Below are 20477 nucleotides of genomic sequence, written 5' to 3' on the forward strand. Positions count from 1 at the left end.
GACCATTAGTTCTGGCAGACGAGCAGTGGACAGCTGGTTTGTTGCAGGTGACTTGACTTGGAAGGGTGGGAGACAGTGACAGATTGAGCAGAGAGTTGGATGGACAAGTGGAGCAGTGGTTCAGATTTTCTTCTGAGTTGAGTATTCATGGGATGGCCCTACGGAGTTTTGTAGAATTTTAAAGCAGTAAACACACTTGTGTTCAAATGTAAGTATTTATCAGAGTAAGACAGTGGTTTTTTTTAGTGAATTTCTGCATGTTTTCATTTGGTAGAGAATTGAATTATTTGTGAATATATCCATTGTTGCCTTAAAATATATTTGATTTAGGTGCTGAGTGTGTGGAATTACTCTTTTGGTGATTTAATTAGGATTAGTAAAATGACTGTTTCAGTATGCACATCCAGTATTTATAACCTATGCACGGATTTTACTTCCTAGGGAGCAAAGGGAGAAAGAAGAAATTGAGAAATACCGTATGGAACGCCCCAAAATCCAGCAGCAGTTCTCAGATCTCAAGGTGAGCAGATGGGTGGAACTGTTGCTCACACGCTGCCCAGCAGAGAGCAGACTGCTCTGGGGTGAAACTGATGAGACTGTGCTAACTTTGCTTTTTGTTCAGTTCAGATGGAAGGAAGGTCCCTTCTTTGTGTGTTTACTTACACGTATATGCAGGCAAAAGCCTCTCCTCACCAAAAAAGTTGGGATAAATGAGTTTACTTTCTTTGTAACTTTAACTCCATTTAGATGTAGGGTTTTCTAAACTGTGTCTTCTGGGCTTTGACAGTTTGCGTCTGAGTGAAGTAGAGCTGGTCCAACAAGTTGATTTTCCAAATGAAAGAGATAACTGTCTTTACATCAAACTCTTTTCTAGGGCATAATGATTTGGGGAACAAGGGTCAGGGAAAGCGTAGTTTTTCTTGTGCATGTGAAATTCTGCCAGAGAATTAATGTTTTGGGGGCCGACGCTTGCAGAGGAAGTTGGCAGAAGTCACGGAGGAAGAGTGGCTGAGCATCCCTGAGGTTGGCGACGCCAGGAACAAGCGCCAGAGGAACCCACGCTACGAGAAGCTGACCCCTGTTCCCGACAGCTTCTTTGCCAAACACTTACAGACTGGAGAGAACCACACTTCGGTGGATCCCCGACAGACTGTGAGCATCTGAGGAGGGTGGCTCCTTTCTGGTGGGAAAGATGAGTGGTGGGAGGGGCGTGGGGTGCTGGAGTTGGAGGAGGTGCTCCTGCAGGTCAGCAGCTGTGCTGCGCAGCAGTTCCCGCATCAGGCTACATGGAGGGATTTTGGAAAGATGAGGTTCTCCCATGTGAAAACACAAGCCAGCATCTTATGCTTTCTCCCCTCAGCAATTTGGAGGTCTTAACACCCCCTATCCGGGCGGACTGAACACTCCATACCCAGGTGGAATGACTCCTGGACTGATGACACCTGGCACAGGCGAGCTGGACATGAGGAAGATTGGCCAAGCCAGGAATACCCTGATGGACATGAGGCTGAGCCAGGTGTGGTTTGTGTCCCGTGTGGGTCCCTGTAGATCATATCAAAAGGTTTTTTGTTTTGATTCTTAAGCGGATATATATTTGTGAAAAGTTCATCTTTTGAAGTGCTTTGTCACAAGTTAAGCAGACCAATGATGACATACTGGTCCTTGTCCCTTTAGGAAAAGTGGCAGGACTCTGCACTCTGGCCGGCCTGTGTAGCCACCTATGGGGTGGGCGCAGGGGCAGTGCACTGAGTGCCAGCAGCGGAGGGCCAGCCCCCGGTGTGGTTCTCCTGCTCCCTCAGGCCTCAGGCCGACGCAGGTGATGGAAGGCTGCTTGACGGGCGCCAAACGAAGGCCACATGGCTTCCCACTGACATACCAACACCCTTCCCACTCCAAAAGCAGTGATTGTGCATGCTTTCTTCCTGCACCTAGCAGTTGTGCTGGTTCCTAGGGGCGTGCTCTTTGTTCAGTGCTCGTGAAAACCCTGTCTCATCCTGACGTGCACATCAGAAACCGTGAAGGAAGTCCTTTTCAAATTTGACTACGTGCAAATTACAAATGTTTGCATAATAGAAAGCACCATAAAGTCAAAGGAACCAACACACTGAAGAAGAGTCATCATGCACATGAAGCCCAGAGGCAGAGCAGCGTGTGTGTAGGGAAGCGTGTCCACCCAGAGGCGTTTGCACACGCCAAGGACGTGTCCAGGGCTCCACACCTAAGCCACCAAGGAACGCTTTGTGTAAACATTTTTAAGGAAAATTTTCACACATACTTAGAAGTAGAAATTAGTAGAGTGAGCTACTCAACCATTACTGTTTGATGCAGTGGTAAATTTTTAAATTTTAATTGGATTTTTGCTGTACTACTTGAAATTTTTGTGGTGAGCAAATGTTTTGCAGTAAAAAGAGCTTAGAAACTTACAGATCTGAAAAACTACATTTTCATGTTACTAAGTATGTATTTTATAAATGGGAGAGCAGTTCGTTGTGTGTGAGTATCATGGTTTAATCTTTGATGGGCCTTTTGGGTGGTTTCTACTTTTTTTTTTTTTGCATTTTTGTATGGTCAGTTCACAATGTGTCAATTTCTGGTGTACAGCACAATGTTTTGGTCATATATGTGCATACATGTATTCATTTCCATGTTCTTTTTCATTATAGGTTACTATAAAATTCTGAATATAGTTTTCTGTGCTGTACAGTATAAACTTGTTGTTTATCTATTTTATACATGGTAGTCAGTATCTGCAAAATCTCGAGCTCCCGATTTACCCCTTCCCACCCAGGTTTCCCCTTTTCCTGTGATCACAGACCCTGTTTTGGTGAGCTCCTTGTGCTTCTATCTTTGCAGGTGTCAGTAATCATTTTTATAGTATCTTTAGTGAAATTGTTGGATCTGCATATTTTCACTTAAGTGCAGAATTGTCACTCAGAGACAAGACATTTCACACTCAGCGTCATGGGTGAGCATGCCTGGTCACACCAGGTCATGGTGATCACATGGTGGTCACACCATTGGCAACCCTGGTCAGAGGGGTGTTGTCTTTGTCTTGGCCAGTCTGAGGGGCACATCCCTCCCACAAGCCCCCCACTCAGTCTGCACTCCTGTTCGGGGTGGAGCTGAGCCTCTCTCGTGTGCTGGTCCCTGGCGCCCCTTCTGTGAAGTGCCTCTGCTGTCAGTTGCCCGCTTCCCTCTCGACATTGTTTTATTGCCAGTATCATTTATGTTTTCGTGTGTCTTTTTCAGTTCATTATTGCTTTCACACTTTTGTGTGGAATATAGAAATACTTTCTGTAAAAAAAAACTTGGTATTATGGTACTTTTTTTTTATATATAATGTAAAGTTTACATTTTTAAGTGTATAGGTCAGTGGCATTAAATGCATTCATATTGTGCAGCCATCGCCACCATCTGTCTCCAGAACTTTCTCATCTTCCCAAACTGAAACTCTGTCCCCATTTAGACACGAACTCTCCATCGCCTCCCCCAGCCCCTCGTAACCCCATCCTGCTTTCTGTCTCTGACTTGACTTCTCTAGGAACTTCAAACGAATAGAGTCGTACAGTGTTTGTCCTTTTAGGACTGGGTCATTTCACCGAGGCTCACTTACGTCCTCAGGGCTCGCCCACGTTGCAGGACATGTCAGGATATCCTTCCTGTTGAAAGCTGAACAGTACGACACTGTATGCCTGCACACAGCACATTTTGTTTGTTCACCTGTCACGACGCTTGGGTTGCTTCCACCTTTTGGTGGGATTTGGGGTGGCTGCGAGCCGTACTGCTGTGAGCCTTGGTGTACAAGTGTCTGACCAAGTTCCTGTTTTCAATTCTTTTGAGTATATACCCAGAATGGAATTGCTGGATCGCGTGACAATTCTAGGTTTAATTTTTGAAGACCCACCATACTGTTTTCCACAGCAGCTGCACCGTTTTAGGTTTACAGCATGGCAGCGCTGCACAGGGGCTCCAGCTTTTCCACGCCTTTGACAACGCTTGTTGTTTCCCGGCTTTTTGGTGGTAGCCGTCCTGATGAGTGTGAAGTAGTGGTTTCCATTCGCATTTCCCTGCTTGGTGATTTATATCTCTTCCTTGGAGACGTGTTTGTTTAAGGCCTTTGCCCATTTTTTTTAAAGGACTTTTTTCTTTTTAAGAGAGCTTTTAGATCACAGCAGAGTCTCGAGGAAGGTACAGAGATTTCCCACATGCACACACACAGTCTTCCCCGTGGTCAACATCCTCCACAGAGTGGTGCGTTTGTTAAATTCATAAACCTATGTTGTATCTCATCATCACCCAAGTCCATAGTTTGCACTGGGTGTGAACATGATTCACGGTGTTGTGTGTTCTGTGGGTTTGGACAAGTGTGCAATGACACGTATCCACCATTACAGTGTCACACAGCCGCTTCACTGCCCTCAAGGTCCCTTGTGTTCCGTCTGGTCCTCCCTCTCTTCCTCCCTCTCTTCTACCAACTTCTCATCTTTTACTATGTCCATAGTTTTGCCTTTTCCAGAGTGTCATATGGTTGGAACCTTTTCAGACAGGCTTCTTTTACTTAGTTATATTCATTTAAAGTTCCTCCATGTCTTTTTGTGGCTTGAAACTTACTTCTTTTTAGCTGAACGATATTCCACTGTCTGGATGCACCCCAGTTTATTTATTCATTCACCTGCTGAAGGACATCCTGGTTGCTTCTGCGTTTTGGCAGTTGTGAATAAAATGCCTGTAAATGTATGAGGTTTTTGTGTGGATATGAGTTTTCAGCTCTTTTGGGTAAATACCAAGGAGCGCAGTTGCTGGATCGTGTGGTAGGAAATCGCCAGACTGTCTGCAGAGTGGCCGCTCTGTCCTGCATCCCCGGCAATAGCGAGCGAGGGTTCTTGCTGTGCCACATCCTCGCTGGCACTTGGAGTTGACAGGGTTCTGGATTTTGGCTGTTCTGATAGGTGTGTAGTGTTATTCCATTGTTGTTTTAACTTGCATGTCCCTGATGACGTGACGTGGAGCATCTTTTCATGTGGTTTTTTGTCATCTGTGTATCTTCCATGGTGATGGGTCTGTTAAGGTTTTTGACCCGTTTTTTCATTGAGTTTGTTTTCTTGAGTTTTAAGAGTTCTTTGTGTATTTTGGATACCAGTTCTTTATCTGATGTGTCTTTTTCACACGTTTTCTCCTGTCTGTGACTCGTCTTTTCATTCTCTTGACAGTGTCTGTCACAGAGGAAATTTTAAATTTAATGATGTCCAGTTTTTCAGTTTCCTACACGGATTGTGTCTTTGCTGTTGTATTTAAAAAGGCATTGCCAAACCGCAGGTCATCTAGATTTTCTCCTGTGTTGCCGTCTGGGAGTTTCAGAGTTTCGCACTTTACCTTTAGATCTGTGGCTCGTTTTGAGGTAACTTTTGTGAAGGGTGTGTGGTTTGAGCCTGTGTTCATTTTTTTGTACCTGTGTGTCTAGTTGTTTCAGCACCATTTGTCAAAAACTGTTCTTTCTCCATTGCATTGCCTTTGCTCCTTTGTCAAACATTAATTGACTGTATTTATGTGGGTCTCTTTCCAGGTTCCTTATTCTGTTTCGTTAGTCTGTTTCTCTTTTTCGGGGGTGGGGGCAGCAATACCACGCTGCATCGGTGCAGCTTTATCGTACGTCTTACAGTTGGGTGGTGTCCTCCAGCCTTGTTCTTCTGCTTCAGTGTTGTGTTGGCCTCCTCTCCGTGTAGACGTTAGAATCAGCTGGTGTGGATCCACGAATAACTTGCAGGGATTTTGATTGGGATTACAGTGAATCTTCAGGTCAAGTTGGGAAGAACTGACTTCTTGACGATGTTGAGTTTTTCTGTGCATGAGCATCTAATCTTTCTCTGTTTATTTAGTTTTTCTTTGAGCTCACTCATTAAAGGCTTGTGGTTTTCCTCACATATACCTTGTATGTGTTTGTAAGGTTAGTACCCAGGTGTGGGTGATGTTGGGGGCACTGACCCGTACGCGACGGAGGGTCTTCGCGTCCTGGGATTCAGCCAGCAGCTGATCGTTGTAGTGCTGCAGTACGTGTTTAGTGAAAAATTGCAAGTGCGTGTGGACCCACGCAGTTCAAAGCTGTGTTGTTCGAGAGTCCAGTGTTTCACAATTTTGGGTGCTAATGTAAGAGCTGTGTTTTTAATTTCAGATTGCTTGTGTTCGTTGCTGGCGTGTAGGACAGTTGTTGACTTTTGGATGTTAACCTTGTGTCCTGCAGCCTTATTAGCTCTTGGAGGTTTTTTTTGTTGATTTTTTCGGATTTTGTACATAATCAAATCATCTGCAAACAAAGGAAGTTTTATTTCTTCCTTCCCATCTGTATGCCTTTCATCCTTTTCTTATCTTGTGTTTTTGCTCATTTTTCACTCAGGTTTTTTTGTTGTTGTCACAGTAACTTTAAGACTCACAACTAGAGAGAATGATACAATGAATTGCTACGTGAAAACTTAAAGAACGTTAACTGAAATAATCTTACTTTATGATTTCTGGGTTTCACTCATTCTCAGGTGGACCTTTCTTATGTGTTCATTTTAGTTTTTTCCCCTAAGACTTTTACGGTTTCAGTTTTTGAATAGAAATCTTTGTTCTGTATGGATGAAATTTGCATATTTCATTACAAACTATTGTTTAAGTTAAAGTTGTTTTTACTTTCAAAGTTTCCATATCCATTGGTAGTCAGGACTGCGGGAAGGGGCTCCTGGGACCCTCTAAGGACTTTGTTTCAGGCATTCCTGGCTCTGTCTGACCAGCTCTGCCTGGCCTGTGTTGCAGGTGTCTGACTCAGTGAGTGGGCAGACTGTGGTCGACCCCAAAGGCTACCTGACAGATCTGAATTCCATGATCCCGACCCACGGAGGCGACATCAAGTGAGTGCCTGCAGAACCACTGGCCTGCGCAGGCTCAGGTCTCCTGGAACATTTTGGATTTCATTTGAAAAATAAGCAACCAAAAGAGGATGTGGATGGTCTAAGAAATACATAGTGGAGTAGTTCAATTTTCTGTTTAAAAGTATCTGTGTCCATGTCCATTCACTGTGGACATTAAATGTGTTGAAATGACACTCCAAGTCTCTGCTCGCTGAGCTGGCGAGCAGCTTGCTAGTCGTGTACCAGGCCTCTGACCTCGACCTGGTGCTCAGGGCCTGTTTGCGTGTGTGTTAATAAGCAGGCTTGGAAGGGTGCTGATGGAGTTTTGAGTTGGTTTTATCCCTGGGGCATCAGATTTGCTGGTTCGGAAGTCGTGTCTGTAGTGGCCCCTTGGTGGGCCAGGCACACCCTCAGCAGGTGGCGGCCTGACCCTGTGCTTTCTTGCCTCTCAGTGACATCAAGAAGGCGCGACTGCTCCTCAAGTCTGTTCGTGAGACGAACCCTCACCACCCGCCAGCCTGGATTGCATCGGCCCGCCTGGAGGAAGTCACTGGGAAGCTGCAAGTAGCTCGGAATCTTATTATGAAGGGGACAGAGATGTGCCCCAAGGTAGGGCGTCCTCCTGGAGGGAAGGCTGCCCAAGCCCCCGAGGGACCCTCAGTGTCTATGCCACATGGGCGCCTGTGGGAGTGAGCTTGGCTTAGAGTCAGCTGCCTGCCTTTTGGTGTTTAGGCTGCAGGCAGGTAGGGCAGGCGAGGGAGGAGGGAGAGTGGGAAAGGGTCTCTCCTGCCTGTGTTTACGCGGAGTGAGTGCTTGACTGGGCTAGTTTAGTAGCAAGATAACCTTAACCAGAAAGAGCAGAGTCGGTCAGCCCGTCTACCTCCCCTGACGTTAGAGACCTAGAGGCGAGCGCTGACGCTTAGGGGCCCACCCCAGCACTTTTTCTGGGAGCGGCGTGGTTAGATAAGCTTCAGAAGGCCCTGTGAGACCCTCTGAATGACCGTGTGCTTGCTATGAAGACGGGGGTACCCTTGACTAAGAAAGATGCCCCGTGGACCCCGGCCCAGGACATGAGGCGTGTGTGGGACCCCCACGGCCACCTGCCTGTGCGTCTCCACCTGGTCCGTGGGTTGACGTCCTATCCTGGAGGGCAGGCTCTCCTTTCCTTTCAGTGTTGCGGCACGTCTTTCCCCACCGGACACAGACATGTCATGGCCACGTTCCCATGCGCTGGTGTTATAGGGGGTCTCAGGTGCAGGGCTGTCTGAGGCTGAGCTGATGGACTTCCATTTGACTGTAAAACCTGGGTGCCGTGGATCTGATGAACCCAGCCCTCCTGTTTCCAAGGCCTCTGTGTGCGCTTCCGGGGGTGCCCGCTGCTCTGTTGTGGCCTCCAGCCTTGGACACTTACTGTTCTGTCCTTTACTCTACAGAGTGAAGATGTCTGGCTGGAAGCAGCCAGGCTGCAGCCCGGGGACACCGCCAAGGCTGTGGTAGCCCAAGCTGTCCGTCACCTCCCGCAGTCTGTTAGGATTTACATCAGAGCAGCAGAGCTGGAAACAGACATTCGTGCCAAGAAGCGGGTTCTTCGGAAAGGTGAGCCCCGCTTAGGGAGGCCCGTCAGGAGCGATGCGCCTGTGCTGTGTCCCCATGAAGAGTGTTGTCTCCTCCACTCCAGTGCTGGGCTCCTGGGGGCAGCTTCTCTGCTGCTTCACTCAGGCTTCTGCTGGACAGCTCAGGAATGGTTAGCGTTCTCCAGGCCTTTTTCTGGGCTGGGTGGCTTCTGCCCTTGGACCCTCTGTCAGGGAAATTTCCACCCTGGCTCGGGTGCTTGGGTTGAGGTCACACTCCTGCCTTTTCCTGCCATGCGACCCGCAGTGAGTTGGGCAGTTGCTCTGGCCCAGTTCTTCCTCAGGTGCTGAGCTTGGACAATGCTCGTCCAGGGCTTGTTTCCTGGGCCTGATGAGGTGGTGTGCAAAGGGTGGGCAGAACCGCACGGAGCAGGATGTTAGTTAAACTCCTTCCCATCTCATGACATTCCTGCAAGGCAGCGCACTGGCAGTATGTGCCACTGGCTCGTGTCACACTGAACGGTTTGCATGCCCAGGAAACGGAGTCGACCCAGGAGTACCTGCCACGGTGGAGCTTTCGTGGGCAGTGTGTTTTTTGTGCCTGTGGAATTGAGAGCAGAAGAGTGTCACTCCTTCCCCAGAGCTGTGTACCAGGCGCTGCTCGTGATCTCTGGTCCGCCGCAGGTGCTGGTCAGAGGGCTGCTGTGCAGTGAGCCTGTGCAGGTGGCTGTGCTGCCCGCGTTTGTAGCAGGGGAGAAAGAGGTGCATTTTGTGGAGTTGAGGGCCGTTTTCCGGGGGAGGTTTCTGGCTCTTGTTCTTAAGATGTGTGTTTGAACCGTCAGAGAGAGGCGTGTGCCCTCAGTCATTCAGAGATTACCGGCGACGTCTCTGACTCTGCTGTCTGTTTGATAGGGGCCAGGTGTTGGCCACCTCACATGTGACCCTGACTGTGCGTGAGTGTGTGTGTGATTTCAAGTGTGTTGTCCTCTCTCGGGTCTGGTTTCTTGATTGTAACCCTGTTGCATGTTAAGTGCTCAGAGCCAGTCTCTTAAAATGAGGCCAGAAGCAGAAAGTTAGCGCCTGTCTTGGTTTATTAAATCAGCTCATCTCTTTTCAGCCAGGAAAATAGTTCTCTAATGACAAACACATTAAACTCTGGGTAATTAGCAATATTTATTTAGGAACGCTCTACTGAATTTTCCCTGCCACAGTGTGATGAATGGTCGAATGTCTTTGTGGCCACTCCGCCTTCACCATTTCCAGTTGGCTTCACATTTGGAGAGGGGATTGGGCATGAAGGTGGGGCCTTCAGGGGAGCATTGAGTGCCTGGTTTCTGGGCTGTCCTGGGCCTAGAAGGGAGAGGGCCTCCTGGCTCTGCTGGCTCAGGTTGGCCGAGGTGGGGACAGCACCCAAGTGTCCTCCCCTTGGGGCTGGGCTGGAGAGCACAGTGGCCTCTGTCCACAGGCTGTCTGGTTCAGACTACTCTCGGCCTCTGGGGACACCTTGGCAGGAGCCAGACTGCTCAGCTGAGGTTGGTTGTGACACTAGTCCACAGGCTGTTGATGAAGTGCCCCGGAGGAGTTCCCAGTCTTTCCCCAAAAGTGGAGCTGGGGTCCTGGGCATCGTGCCCGCTGCTGGGTGAGGTTAACGGGCCCAGCTGAGTGTTCTGTGCCTTAGAGACTGAGCTGTGCCGGGTGGGGAGTGCAGGAAGAAGATGGGTAGCTCTGTGCTGGCTCCCTCCACTGGCGCCCTACCGGGTCAGGCTTCTTTCTCTGGACGTTTCTCTGAAGGCGCGGTGCCTTCAGTGGTCTTGCTCTCTTGGGTTCCTGTTAACTTTAACTCCGAGAAATAGGGATGTTCAGTCAGGACTCTGGGCTCCAGTCGTGGTGTCCCCTCCTGTACATGGTGGCAACTCAATCCCCTGTGGGAGTCAGGCCACTTCTGCAACCAGGGCTGGTCCAGTGGCCCCAGGAGGCCTGGGATCTGGGCCCGCCTCTGCTTTCAGGGCAGTGGACCCACGGCCGTGCGCCTTCGTGGACACATCTGCCCTTGGCATGAGAACTCTCAATGGCAGAGTTCAAACGTGGGGATGGAGTCAGGCTCTCCCAGGGCTGGTGACAGGCAGCCCAGAGCCACTCGAGCATCAGCGCTCCTCTGTGGACCTGTGTGTCCTGTCTAGGGGAGGGCCCAGCTGCAGGAGGTTGTCTGTCATGGTGTCTGTAGCATCCTGTTGCTTCAGGGCGCTTCTCTTGCTGGTGCCCTGCGTGCTCAGCAGATGGCCTACAGCTCTACCGGGCGGTGGACTGGATGGTGAGGTGTGGTTAGGTCGGGGAGAATTGGGGGCCAAGCCCTTTGCTGCACCTCTTTTGCTGTGAAGTGAGTTCTTAAATACGTGGTGGGTAACTCCACAGACGGTGGTGCTGGCAGAGCCCTGCAGGCAGGGAGGGCCAGTCCGACCCCATAAGAACCAGCGCCTGCCCCTCCAGATGGGACAGGTCTAGGGTGTCGGCTTGGTCTGGCCTGGGGTGTACTCAGCTCAGTGGCCGGCAACGTCAGAGCCTTGTGAGGGGATCCTGTGTGGCTGTGACCCTGTCTCCACGGCGCTGTGCGCGGCCCCACAGAGCAGACGGTGGGCCTACTGCACCAGGATGTGAAGCTTCCTCCTCAGAACCCAGACTTCCACCGGCTTCCTTCCGGCTCCTGGAGACACAGTCAGACCTCTGCTGCTGCCTGAATCAGCGTAGGTCCGTCTTCTAGCCCTCTCGGTTGATCAAGGGGACAGTTGGGTGAACATTGGATTCCAGGTCAGGCAGCTGTGCTGGTGCGCCGTGCAGAGCCCTGTGTAAGGCGTGCCGGTGTCTCCTCCTTAGTCCTGAGGTGATGAGTGTAGGGCCGGGGGAGGTGCAGTGGGTCAGCCAGTGTTGGAGCATCGGCCCCAGGGCCCGGGCAGCCCACCTGCGCCGTGCCTACCTCCGCTCTGCCTGACCCAGGCTGCGCCGCATCTGCTCTAGCTGTGTGCTGGTCTCAGAGAGTGACCAGTCAGTTGAATGAACCAGGTCACTTGTCACTCAGCGTCCCTAAGCCAAGGGTCTGGTCTCTGCCTGGGCCCAGCAGCCAGCCAGGGGCTGCCAGTGTCTGCAGGAGAGAGTAGCTTTGTCCCACAGTTCTGGAGGGGCTCTGACTCCCATTAGGCCTCCCCTGAGGCCCCTTACGGTGCCCTGGCTGCCCCTGGGAGACCAAGTGTTGTTGGATACGTGAGGTCAGAAGCAGCCTGGCTGCAGCCTGGACCTGCTGCAGAGCTGTCTGCTGCCCTGCTCACCCCCCACCCGCAGCAACCTGAGGTTTTCAGGAAGTGGGTAAAGGGACACCCCGAGGCACTGTTGACCCCTGCAGAACCCTGGGCCCCAGGCTGGGGCATCGCCCACCATGGCAGGTGGCTCTGGAGTGGCAGCTCATTGTGCATCATAGAGGGAGGTCCCTGTGAGCCCTGAACCATGGGAATCTCTGAAACCCACTGAGGGTGGGCCCCTGGGCTTCGCGGGGTGTGTCCCCACCTCTGGCCCACTTGTGTTGAGCACCTGGGTGTGTCCTGCTGCTTGCTCACCAGCGTGACGGCCGCCAGCCAGGGACTGGCGTGGTGTGCTGTGCCCTGGGTGGCCGCTGACTTGTTTGGCTGTTGGGGAGAAAAGGGGCACCCTGTTTTCATAGGGCCTATGAAAGGGAGAAGCCCCATCTCCCTAGACACAGGAAGCGGGCTGTTTCTGCTGGACGGACTCTCAGGGTGTCACACCCTGGCTTTATCCAAGTCCCCCAGTTGGCCCCAGTCTTTGCCCAACTTCACGTGAGAAGCTTTGTGGGTCCGCAGATTCTGCAGCATTGAATCTGAGGTCTGCTTTCCCTAGCCTGGCCCATGTGTTTTCAACAAAGAAGAGCTCTGTTGGAAGCTGCCTTAGAGGTGTTCTGGTGTCGTGCCGTCATCAGCTCTGCGGTCCCTGTCCCTCTGCCCGGGGCTGACTGGAGGGCTTGCTTCGCCCTCCCTGGTTATCCCACTGCAGGGCTCCGCTTATCTGCCTTGTGTTTGGGGCTTTTCAGTTAGTTCATCTGAAGGCTCTGCTGCTTAAACAAAGGTTTGGAAGCTTCTGGACTGCATGATGTGGTAGCCTCTTCTGAGAGTGGGTCCCCTTCCCCGGTGTCACTGCGTGTGCCTCTGAGGCCCCCCTGCTGTCAGCGTGGAGCAGCTCCTGGTGCCTTGGCTCTTGTGCTCCAGGAAGGAGCCTCAGATGCACACAGCCTGGGCAGGTACAGACCCCAGAGCCATGTCCGCTTTCTGTTCTGTGGTGTCGGCACGCCCGCGCCTGCAGTCTGTGCAGTGGGCCTTCCCCGTGCAGGGTTGCCGTCTCCCATCTGCACTGTTGTTTGTCATCGACTGTTAAGTGTGGGTGGGCCTAGAGGTGACACACAGCCCTCTCTGCTGCCCTTGCTGACTCAGGGTGTCGGCGCTGGCCTTGTCTGTGTCTGTCCCAGACCTGAGGGGTCCATGTGAGGCCCCGGCCTGTCACTCAGGCCAGAGATCATCTGGCCCCACCGGCAGCAGCATCCTCGGCGACACAGACACGGTGTGTTGCTTTCGCTTCCCCTGTTCTGTGACCTGGTTTCTTGTTGGCCCTCTCCCAGCCCTTGAACACGTTCCAAACTCGGTTCGCTTGTGGAAGGCGGCCGTTGAGCTGGAAGAGCCTGAAGACGCTAGAATCATGCTCAGCCGAGCCGTGGAGTGCTGCCCCACCAGTGTGGAGGTGAGTCCCCGCCCCGGGGCCTGTGCCTGAGGTCAGCGTCCAGAGTGGCCTCAGCTGGGCATTGAGCTCCGTGAGGCTGTGGTTTCTGGATGGTAAGGCGGTGTGAACCCACGGGCTACTGCCCTGTCTCACGGCTGCTGGGCAGCGTGGTCGCTCGAGCTCTTGGTGGAAGTGCGGGGGCAGCATCCCAGCTCACCCCTCCCACTGCAGAGAGTGCTGGGCTGAGCTCTTTCTGGGCCTTCCAGTTCAGCCCAGAGTTTGTCAGTGGGACCTGGGGAGGGAGGGACAGAGGAGACCAGTGGGTCTTGCTGCCAGCCCAGCATGGGGTCAGCTCTGCCTCAGAGCTACTTGGATTACTTTACTTTTAAGCTTTCTGGTTCACAGCATTCTCTGCAGTGATTTTTAGTTTTCGTTTTATGATATCCAGTATGTCTTTAATTATCCTAAGGGGTATTGTGAAATTCTCCAAACAAAATCAATCTTAAGTTATTTACATAAAAATAAATAGAGCCCATACACATTTTTGGTGATGAAATACCGTGGAGTCAACAGCTGGGGTGTGAGAGTTCCAGACGGCTGAGCACCCCTGTCCTTTTAGCTTGTGAAGGCAACGGGTCCTGCTCACTGTCCTGACACCTGCAGTGAGCCTGGCACCCTGGGGACCTTTAACCAGTGCATGGAGCGTGTGACCGAGAATCTGTCAGCTGTTCACATTAATCAGTCACTAGATAGTCAGAAGCATAACCATTGAATAGTCACCAGAGGAGGTGAAAAGTGCTGCTGTGCGCATTAATGGGCCCTGTTTAAATGGTCAAGAGCTTTTACAGAGAATTTGTGCAAGTGTGGGAGGCCTGTTGGGGTCCGTGTGACCTGGCAGGTTGCAATGAGTGCTGTCCCTTCTCCCCACACAGCTCTGGCTTGCTCTGGCGCGGCTAGAGACCTACGAAAATGCCCGCAAGGTCCTAAATAAGGCCCGTGAGAACATCCCCACAGACCGGCACATCTGGATCACGGCTGCCAAGCTGGAGGAAGCCAACGGGAACACTCAGATGGTGGAGAAGATCATCGACCGGGCCATCACCTCCCTGCGGGCCAACGGTGTGGAGATCAACCGGGAGCAGTGGATCCAGGTGAGGTCGGCACGGGCGTGGGAGTGGGGACTGCGGGATGTGACAGATGGCCCTAGAGGAGGGCCTTCCCTGGCTGACCACACGATGGCTGAAGCGGAGGGCAGGAGGGCGCGAACATCTGCAGAGATTCCCCAGCCGCTGTCTTCAGAGAAGTCAGGAGACAAGCAAGCAGGCACAGGTGTGGCCTTTCCTCACGTGATCACATGTGGCTCTGCATGGAGTTAAAACCCAGAGTGCGTCCGGGGGTGGGTGCTGCTCTGAAGAGCTTCAGCACACAGACGCTTGCAACCGGCCCCGCTTTCTGAGTAGAAATAGTAGGATCTAAAAGAGAACGAACCTAGGGCTGCTTTCACTCTCCCTGTCTCCTGACTTCTCTGCAGACAGCGGCTGGGGAATCTCTGCAGATGTTCATGCCCTCCTGCCCTCAGCTTCAGCTGTTGTGTGGTCAGCCAGGGAAGGCCCTCCTCTAGGGCCATCTGCCGCATCCCGCGACGGGGGCGCTGCAGGGCAAGCCCCTGCGCTTCCCCCAGTGCTCCTCAGGCTCGGAGGACGGCCCAGGCCTCCTGCGCCCTCCCTTCTTCCTGCCCATGCTGCCATACTCCCCTCAGCGCCCCCCGGCCCCCGCTGTCTGCCCCTGAGCTGTGTGGGAGGAGGTGGCCCCCCTGTTCTGTCCCCTTCCTGGGTCTGGGCGGAAGGCCTCGTGGGCACCTCCACAGTCTGGTCATCTGGGCTCAGCCACTTTACCTCCTTAGTGTTTGAACCATGTTCCCGTTTTCGATGCTCTCATTCCTCTGTGTGGATCCCGGTGTCCAGCTGGTTTCACCCTCCTTCTGCCTGAAGGGCTTTCTTTAACATTTCTTACAGTGCAGCCCTGCTGGTCAGTTCTTCCAGTTTTAAATGTCTGGAAACAGTCTTTATTTCATCTTTGTTTTTGAAACATACTTTCTCTGGGTGTGGAATCCTGGGTTGACTACTTTTTTCTTCCAGTGTTTTAAAAGCAGTACTCCCCCACCTTCTGGCCTGCATTACTTTTAGCAAGATGTTTGCTGTCACCTTTTTGCCTCTTTATATAGTATCTTTTTTCCTTTAAAAATAATTTTAATTAAAAAACTAAAAAATTTCTAAGTTAAAAAATTTCTAGCCTGTTTTAAGATTTTTTTCCTTTATCATTGGTTTTGAGCAGCTTGTGGTTTGCTTTAGTGTAGTTTTTTGTAACGTTTCTTGTGTGTAGAGTTTGTTCAGTTTCTTGGAGCTGTGAATTTATAGATTTCATCAAATGTGGAAACTTTGTGTCCACTGTATTTTTATTTATTAGAATCAGGCTTACCGTCTAGTTTCATTTATGTTGCTTTCTGTGGAATAGTCCTGAACTACATTTTTAAAAATTAATATATTTGGAGAGGATGGGAGATAGCTAGGTTTATTTATTTATTTTTGGAGGAGATACTGGGGATTGAACCCAGGACCTCGTGCATGCTAAGATGCGCTCTACCACTTGAGCTATACCCTCCCCCCACCGCGAGCTATTGAGTTTTAAAATTATCTTTGTTTCCTTTTTTAAAGCAGTTTATTAAGCTATAGTTCCATAAAATGGAACTTTTATGGAACTAACATTCCATAAAATGTACCCATTTAAAGTATACAGTTCAGAAGATTTTAGTGTATCACAGGGTATGTGGTCGTCACCGTGATCCAATTTAGAACTTTCTCATCACCCAAGAAGAAACCCTGTACCTTCCCCCTAGCCCTAGGCAGTCATTGTCTTTCTCTGTATATTTGCTGCTCCTGCTTTCCCTGTGGATTTTAGTTTACTGGACACTTTATATTAATGGAGTCATACACCATGTGATCTTTCGTGACTAGGTTTTACTTAGTGTAATGTAGCATGGATGTGTTGAATCTTCTGTCCATTTTAAAATTGGGCTTTGCTTTATTATTTATTATCTATTTTTTACTGAATTGTAAGAATTCTTCATGTATGTTCTGGATGTGAGTCGTCTGTCAGATTGTGTGGCTTGGAGACTTTGTGGATGGTCTTTTCGCTTTCTTGGTTATACTGCTTGTGGCACAAGTGTTTTAAAGTTTGATGTAGTCCAATTAATTTTTTTCTTCTGTTGCTCATGCTTTAGGTGTCCTACCTAAGAAACCTTGCCTAACCCAAGATTATGAAGACTTGCTCCTATATTTTCTAAGATTTTTATTTTTTTGGTACTTACATTCAGGTCTATGATCCATCTGAGCTAAAAGAGTTGGACTCCATCGTTTTTCATGTGCGTGTCCAGTTGTCCAGGCACCACTCGGTCTTCCCCACGGAGTGGTGTGGGCACCGTTGTGGAGAACCAGGGGGTCATAAGTGTACGTGTTTTCTTCTGGGTCTCCGTTCTCTTCCGCTGGCCTGTATGTCTGTCTGTACCAGCGTCAAGCCACCCTCCTTACCGAAGCTCTGCAGTAAGCTCTGAGATAAGGATGCGGGAGTCCTCCTGCTTTGTTCGTTACAAGATTGTTTTAGCTCTGCTTGGTTCTCTGTGTTTCCACGTGAATTTTAGGAGCCAGCTGGGGTTTGGACAGAGATTGCATTGAATCTGTAGGTTGTTTTGGGGACTGTTGCCACCCCAACAGCAGTAAGTCCTGCAGTCTGTGAGCATGGAACATCTCTCCATTTATTTAGTTCTTTAAAAAGGTTTTCAGTAGTGTTTCCGTGTACTGGTGTTACACTTCTTTTGTTTTACTTATTCTAAAGTGTTTTATTATTTTTGATGCTGTTATAAGTGGAATTTTTTTAAAATTTCGTTTTCAGGTTGTTCATTGTTAGTATATATATATATTGATCTTATGTTCTGTGACCTTGCTGAAATGGCTTATTAAGTTGTAATAGTTTCAGTGGATTCTTTGGGATTAACTGTATACAAGATTACGCCGTCGGTAAATACAGTTTTGCTGCTGCTTTTCCGGTCCGGTCACCTCTTAACTTCTTGGCTTCTCGCCCTGTTAGGACTTGCAGTCCACGCTGAAGGGCAGCGGTGAGAGCGCATCTCTGCCCATTCTTGGGGGATGACTGGTCTTCCCTGTTGGCTGTGGTGTCAGCTCACACAGCTCGCCAGTTCTCTGGTCAGTTACAGAAGTACTTTCATTTTGGATAATTTCTATCACTTTGTCCTTGAGTTTCACTAACCTTTCTTTCTGTGATGTGTAACCTGCTGTTTATCTACTGAGGGCATTTTTCATCTCGAACCTTGCAGTTTCCACTTCTAGAAAGTTTGCTCTTTTTAAAAAGCTTTTCTCTCCCAACATAACATTCTGAACACATCAGCTGCAGTTACGATGTGTTGTCTCAGTGCCCTTGTCTGCTCACTCTAACGCCTGAGTTAGTTTGGGTTGATTCTGATAGTACTTTCCCCTCGTCATGAACTGTCTTTTCTTGTTCCTCTGCGTGCCTGGTCATCCCTGATTTGTTGCAGACACTGTGCGTTTTCCTTGGGTGCTGGACGCCCCTGCGAGTGTTCTGGGCCTTGGTGCTGGAGTGCAAGTCATGTTACTGGAGACACTCTGCCCCTGTAGATCTTGCCTGGACGCTTTGCTGGGTGGGGCCGAGTGGTGGAGTAATCCGCTCTGAAGGCGGGGCCTCTGGGTTCTGCCCCGGGCCCTGGCCCCCGGGGGTCTCCATTTCTAGCTGGGGGACCCGTATCTCCAAAGGTTGTTCCCACTAATCCTTCTGGATGATTCCTTGTCAGGGGTCATGCACTGGTTTGCATCCAGTAAAGGCCCGTGGGACCCTCTGCAGAGCAGACGTTGGGGTTGTCACTGTGCTGCGCTCTCTTCTCGTGCTCTGTCCTACTCTGTCTTCCGGGGCTCTGAGCTCTGCCTTCTTCTCTGGCCCCCTTGGGCTCAGCAAGTGTGGCCCCGGCTGTTCCAGGATCTCAGTCCTCACTGCCCTTTTCTGCCGCTGTCTGGTGTCTTGACAGCCACCGTTTCACCAACCTGGTCTGGGTTTCCGGGCTGTGTGCAGAGGGAGGAGCTCGGCTGCAGCAGCAGTGGGTCCTGAGTCTTCCGAGAGCTCTTCGGATGTGGGCTTCCCACCCCGCAGGCCTCCCTGAGCACCCCCTCGGCCTCCAAGGGGCTTGGGGGAGGGCTGTGCTGTGCTCGTGCACGTCCAGGAAGCTCCAGCACGTCCACCTGCCTCTGCCTTCTCAGTGGTGTGCTCGCCCTTCACCCTACTGCCTGGCCGACTTAGGGGGTCTCTGGTCGATGGAAGCAGCAGGGGGGGCTTCCACTCCTTCCCACTGCAGACAGCACCCGGTATCCCAGTGCACGCACCGTCGGGTGTACCCCCTAAGGGGCATTGCTGGCTCAGCGTGTGTGCGTCTTATTCTCATAGAGAACTCAAAGTTGCCCTCCACAGAGGTTGTCCCCACGTCCCTGTCCGCAGCCACGTACAGATCCTCTGCGCCCACCTTGACCCCGCGAATGTGTCTGCACACATCTCCAGGCTGTCCGTCTGCCGGATGTGAAGTGAGCATCTCCTGCACTGTTGCTCCTTCCCACCTGGTGTGCTGGAGGCCTCCATGGCGTCTGTGTGTCGTGCTCTGGAACCACCACTGTCTCTTCTGCGCAGCCTGAGATTTGCTCTCTTGAAGTCAAGAGGTTTTCGCGGGTCAGCCTGCCCCTCTGCCTGATGGAGTGCCCTTGTGACTGGCCCCTCCCCAGGTTTCTGCCTCACCTTCCATGTGCCGGGGCCCCCTCACCCCTGACAGTTCGTGTGTCAGGTTCCGAATGGCTCTTCCTCTTGTCTGTCTCGAACCTTGAGCTCCAGGCTGACAGCGTGTGTAAGCGTGTCTCACGCCCACTGGGTGTCTTTCCGTGTAGGAACCTTGTATGGTCCCCGAGTTGCCTCCCATTGTGCTGGGACACAGTGGGTTCTCACGTGATGTTTGTTGAGTGGGTGGTGCGAAGGGAAGGCACATGAATGAATGAGGCAGACATGGCAGGTCCTTGGGGTGTCAGGACCTTGGGAGCCCACGTCACCTGCAGGCCTCGCCGTCCGGGCCTAGCAGCCCCTCATCGGGCACTGCAGCTGTGGGTGTAAGCCCAGTTTTGTATCCCTGTTTCAGGATGCCGAGGAGTGTGACAAGGCGGGGAGTGTGGCCACCTGCCAGGCGGTCATGCGAGCTGTGATCGGAATTGGGATTGAGGAGGAAGACCGGAAGCACACGTGGATGGAAGATGCCGACAGCGTGAGTTTGGCTGCCGGGGCTGGAGCCTGTGTTTTGGGGGAACAGGCTGTGGTTTGATGGTCTTGCTGATCTGCTGATTTTGAACGTGGCTGCAGCTGTCAGGAGGGCGGTTTTCTGTGGACCCAAGTCTGCGTGCAGAGCTGGAGTCTGAGCCGTGCCGACCTGCAGAGCCAGCAGGGCTCCAGCTCACACGGCTCACAGCCGGTCACCTCTCGACGTCTGGGCTGTCCCCACCCCCGTTTCTGCTGTCAGTTGCACTTCAGAAAGCGTTTGCACGTGAAGCCCTTGCCGCCTTTGAGATTATTTCTTGGAGTAGCGTTCCAGGGAGGAGACGATGGGGTCAGAACCGATGCGCACAGCTGAGGCTTTTAATCCCTTACACGTGGGCTTCTCTTTTTTAGCCTTTTATTTTAAAATAACTGTAGACTCACAGAAAAGCTGCCCAACTGTGTGGGGAATTCTTGTGTGCCCTTCACCTAGACTCCCCCACATTTACCCATTTTGCCGCATTAGACGTGCGCACACGCCCCTTATTTCTCCCGAGCCACTTGAGAAGGCGCTGCAGGCGTGTGAGGCTTCTCCCTCTGAGTGCCACCATGCGTGTGTCATTAGAAGAGGACATTTCTCTTCACATGCACAGCACGGCTCGGATTCGGGGAGTCCGTGCTGACGTGGCGCCAGGCTGTGATCTGCAGTCCTGGCCCAGATTTCGCCAGTTGGCTCGCTAAGTGCCTTCTGGCCAAAGGAGAAACCCAGCTGTGTTCTGGCTGAGTGGATGCCAGGGTCACGTCCTCAGGGCTCTGTGGCCCTGATGGTCTCAGGGAGGGCTTTGGTCTGTCTGTGTTTGCTGTGAGGCTGATTTTT

General features: G+C 51.2%; 1 protein-coding gene across 2 annotated transcripts in view; it reads left to right on the forward strand.

Annotated features, from left to right (window-relative positions):
- The window catches only part of PRPF6 (pre-mRNA processing factor 6), a 37198-nt gene that overhangs the window by 5046 nt on the left and 11675 nt on the right, over positions 1-20477 (forward strand). For both annotated transcript variants that reach the window (XR_012500723.1, XM_074347692.1), the window contains exons 4-12: positions 442-520; positions 976-1152; positions 1361-1516; positions 6793-6887; positions 7340-7496; positions 8321-8483; positions 13134-13252; positions 14164-14382; positions 19491-19613. Coding sequence is in view for 1 of the 2 variants with exons in the window: in XM_074347692.1 (XP_074203793.1) it covers positions 442-520; positions 976-1152; positions 1361-1516; positions 6793-6887; positions 7340-7496; positions 8321-8483; positions 13134-13252; positions 14164-14382; positions 19491-19613 (1288 nt within the window). In the remaining variant the exon portion in view is untranslated. The remainder of the gene's footprint in view (positions 1-441; positions 521-975; positions 1153-1360; positions 1517-6792; positions 6888-7339; positions 7497-8320; positions 8484-13133; positions 13253-14163; positions 14383-19490; positions 19614-20477) is intronic.

The sequence above is a fragment of the Camelus bactrianus genome, chromosome 19, assembly GCF_048773025.1.
Source record: "Camelus bactrianus isolate YW-2024 breed Bactrian camel chromosome 19, ASM4877302v1, whole genome shotgun sequence".
In the NCBI taxonomy this organism is placed as follows: Eukaryota; Metazoa; Chordata; class Mammalia; order Artiodactyla; family Camelidae; genus Camelus; species Camelus bactrianus.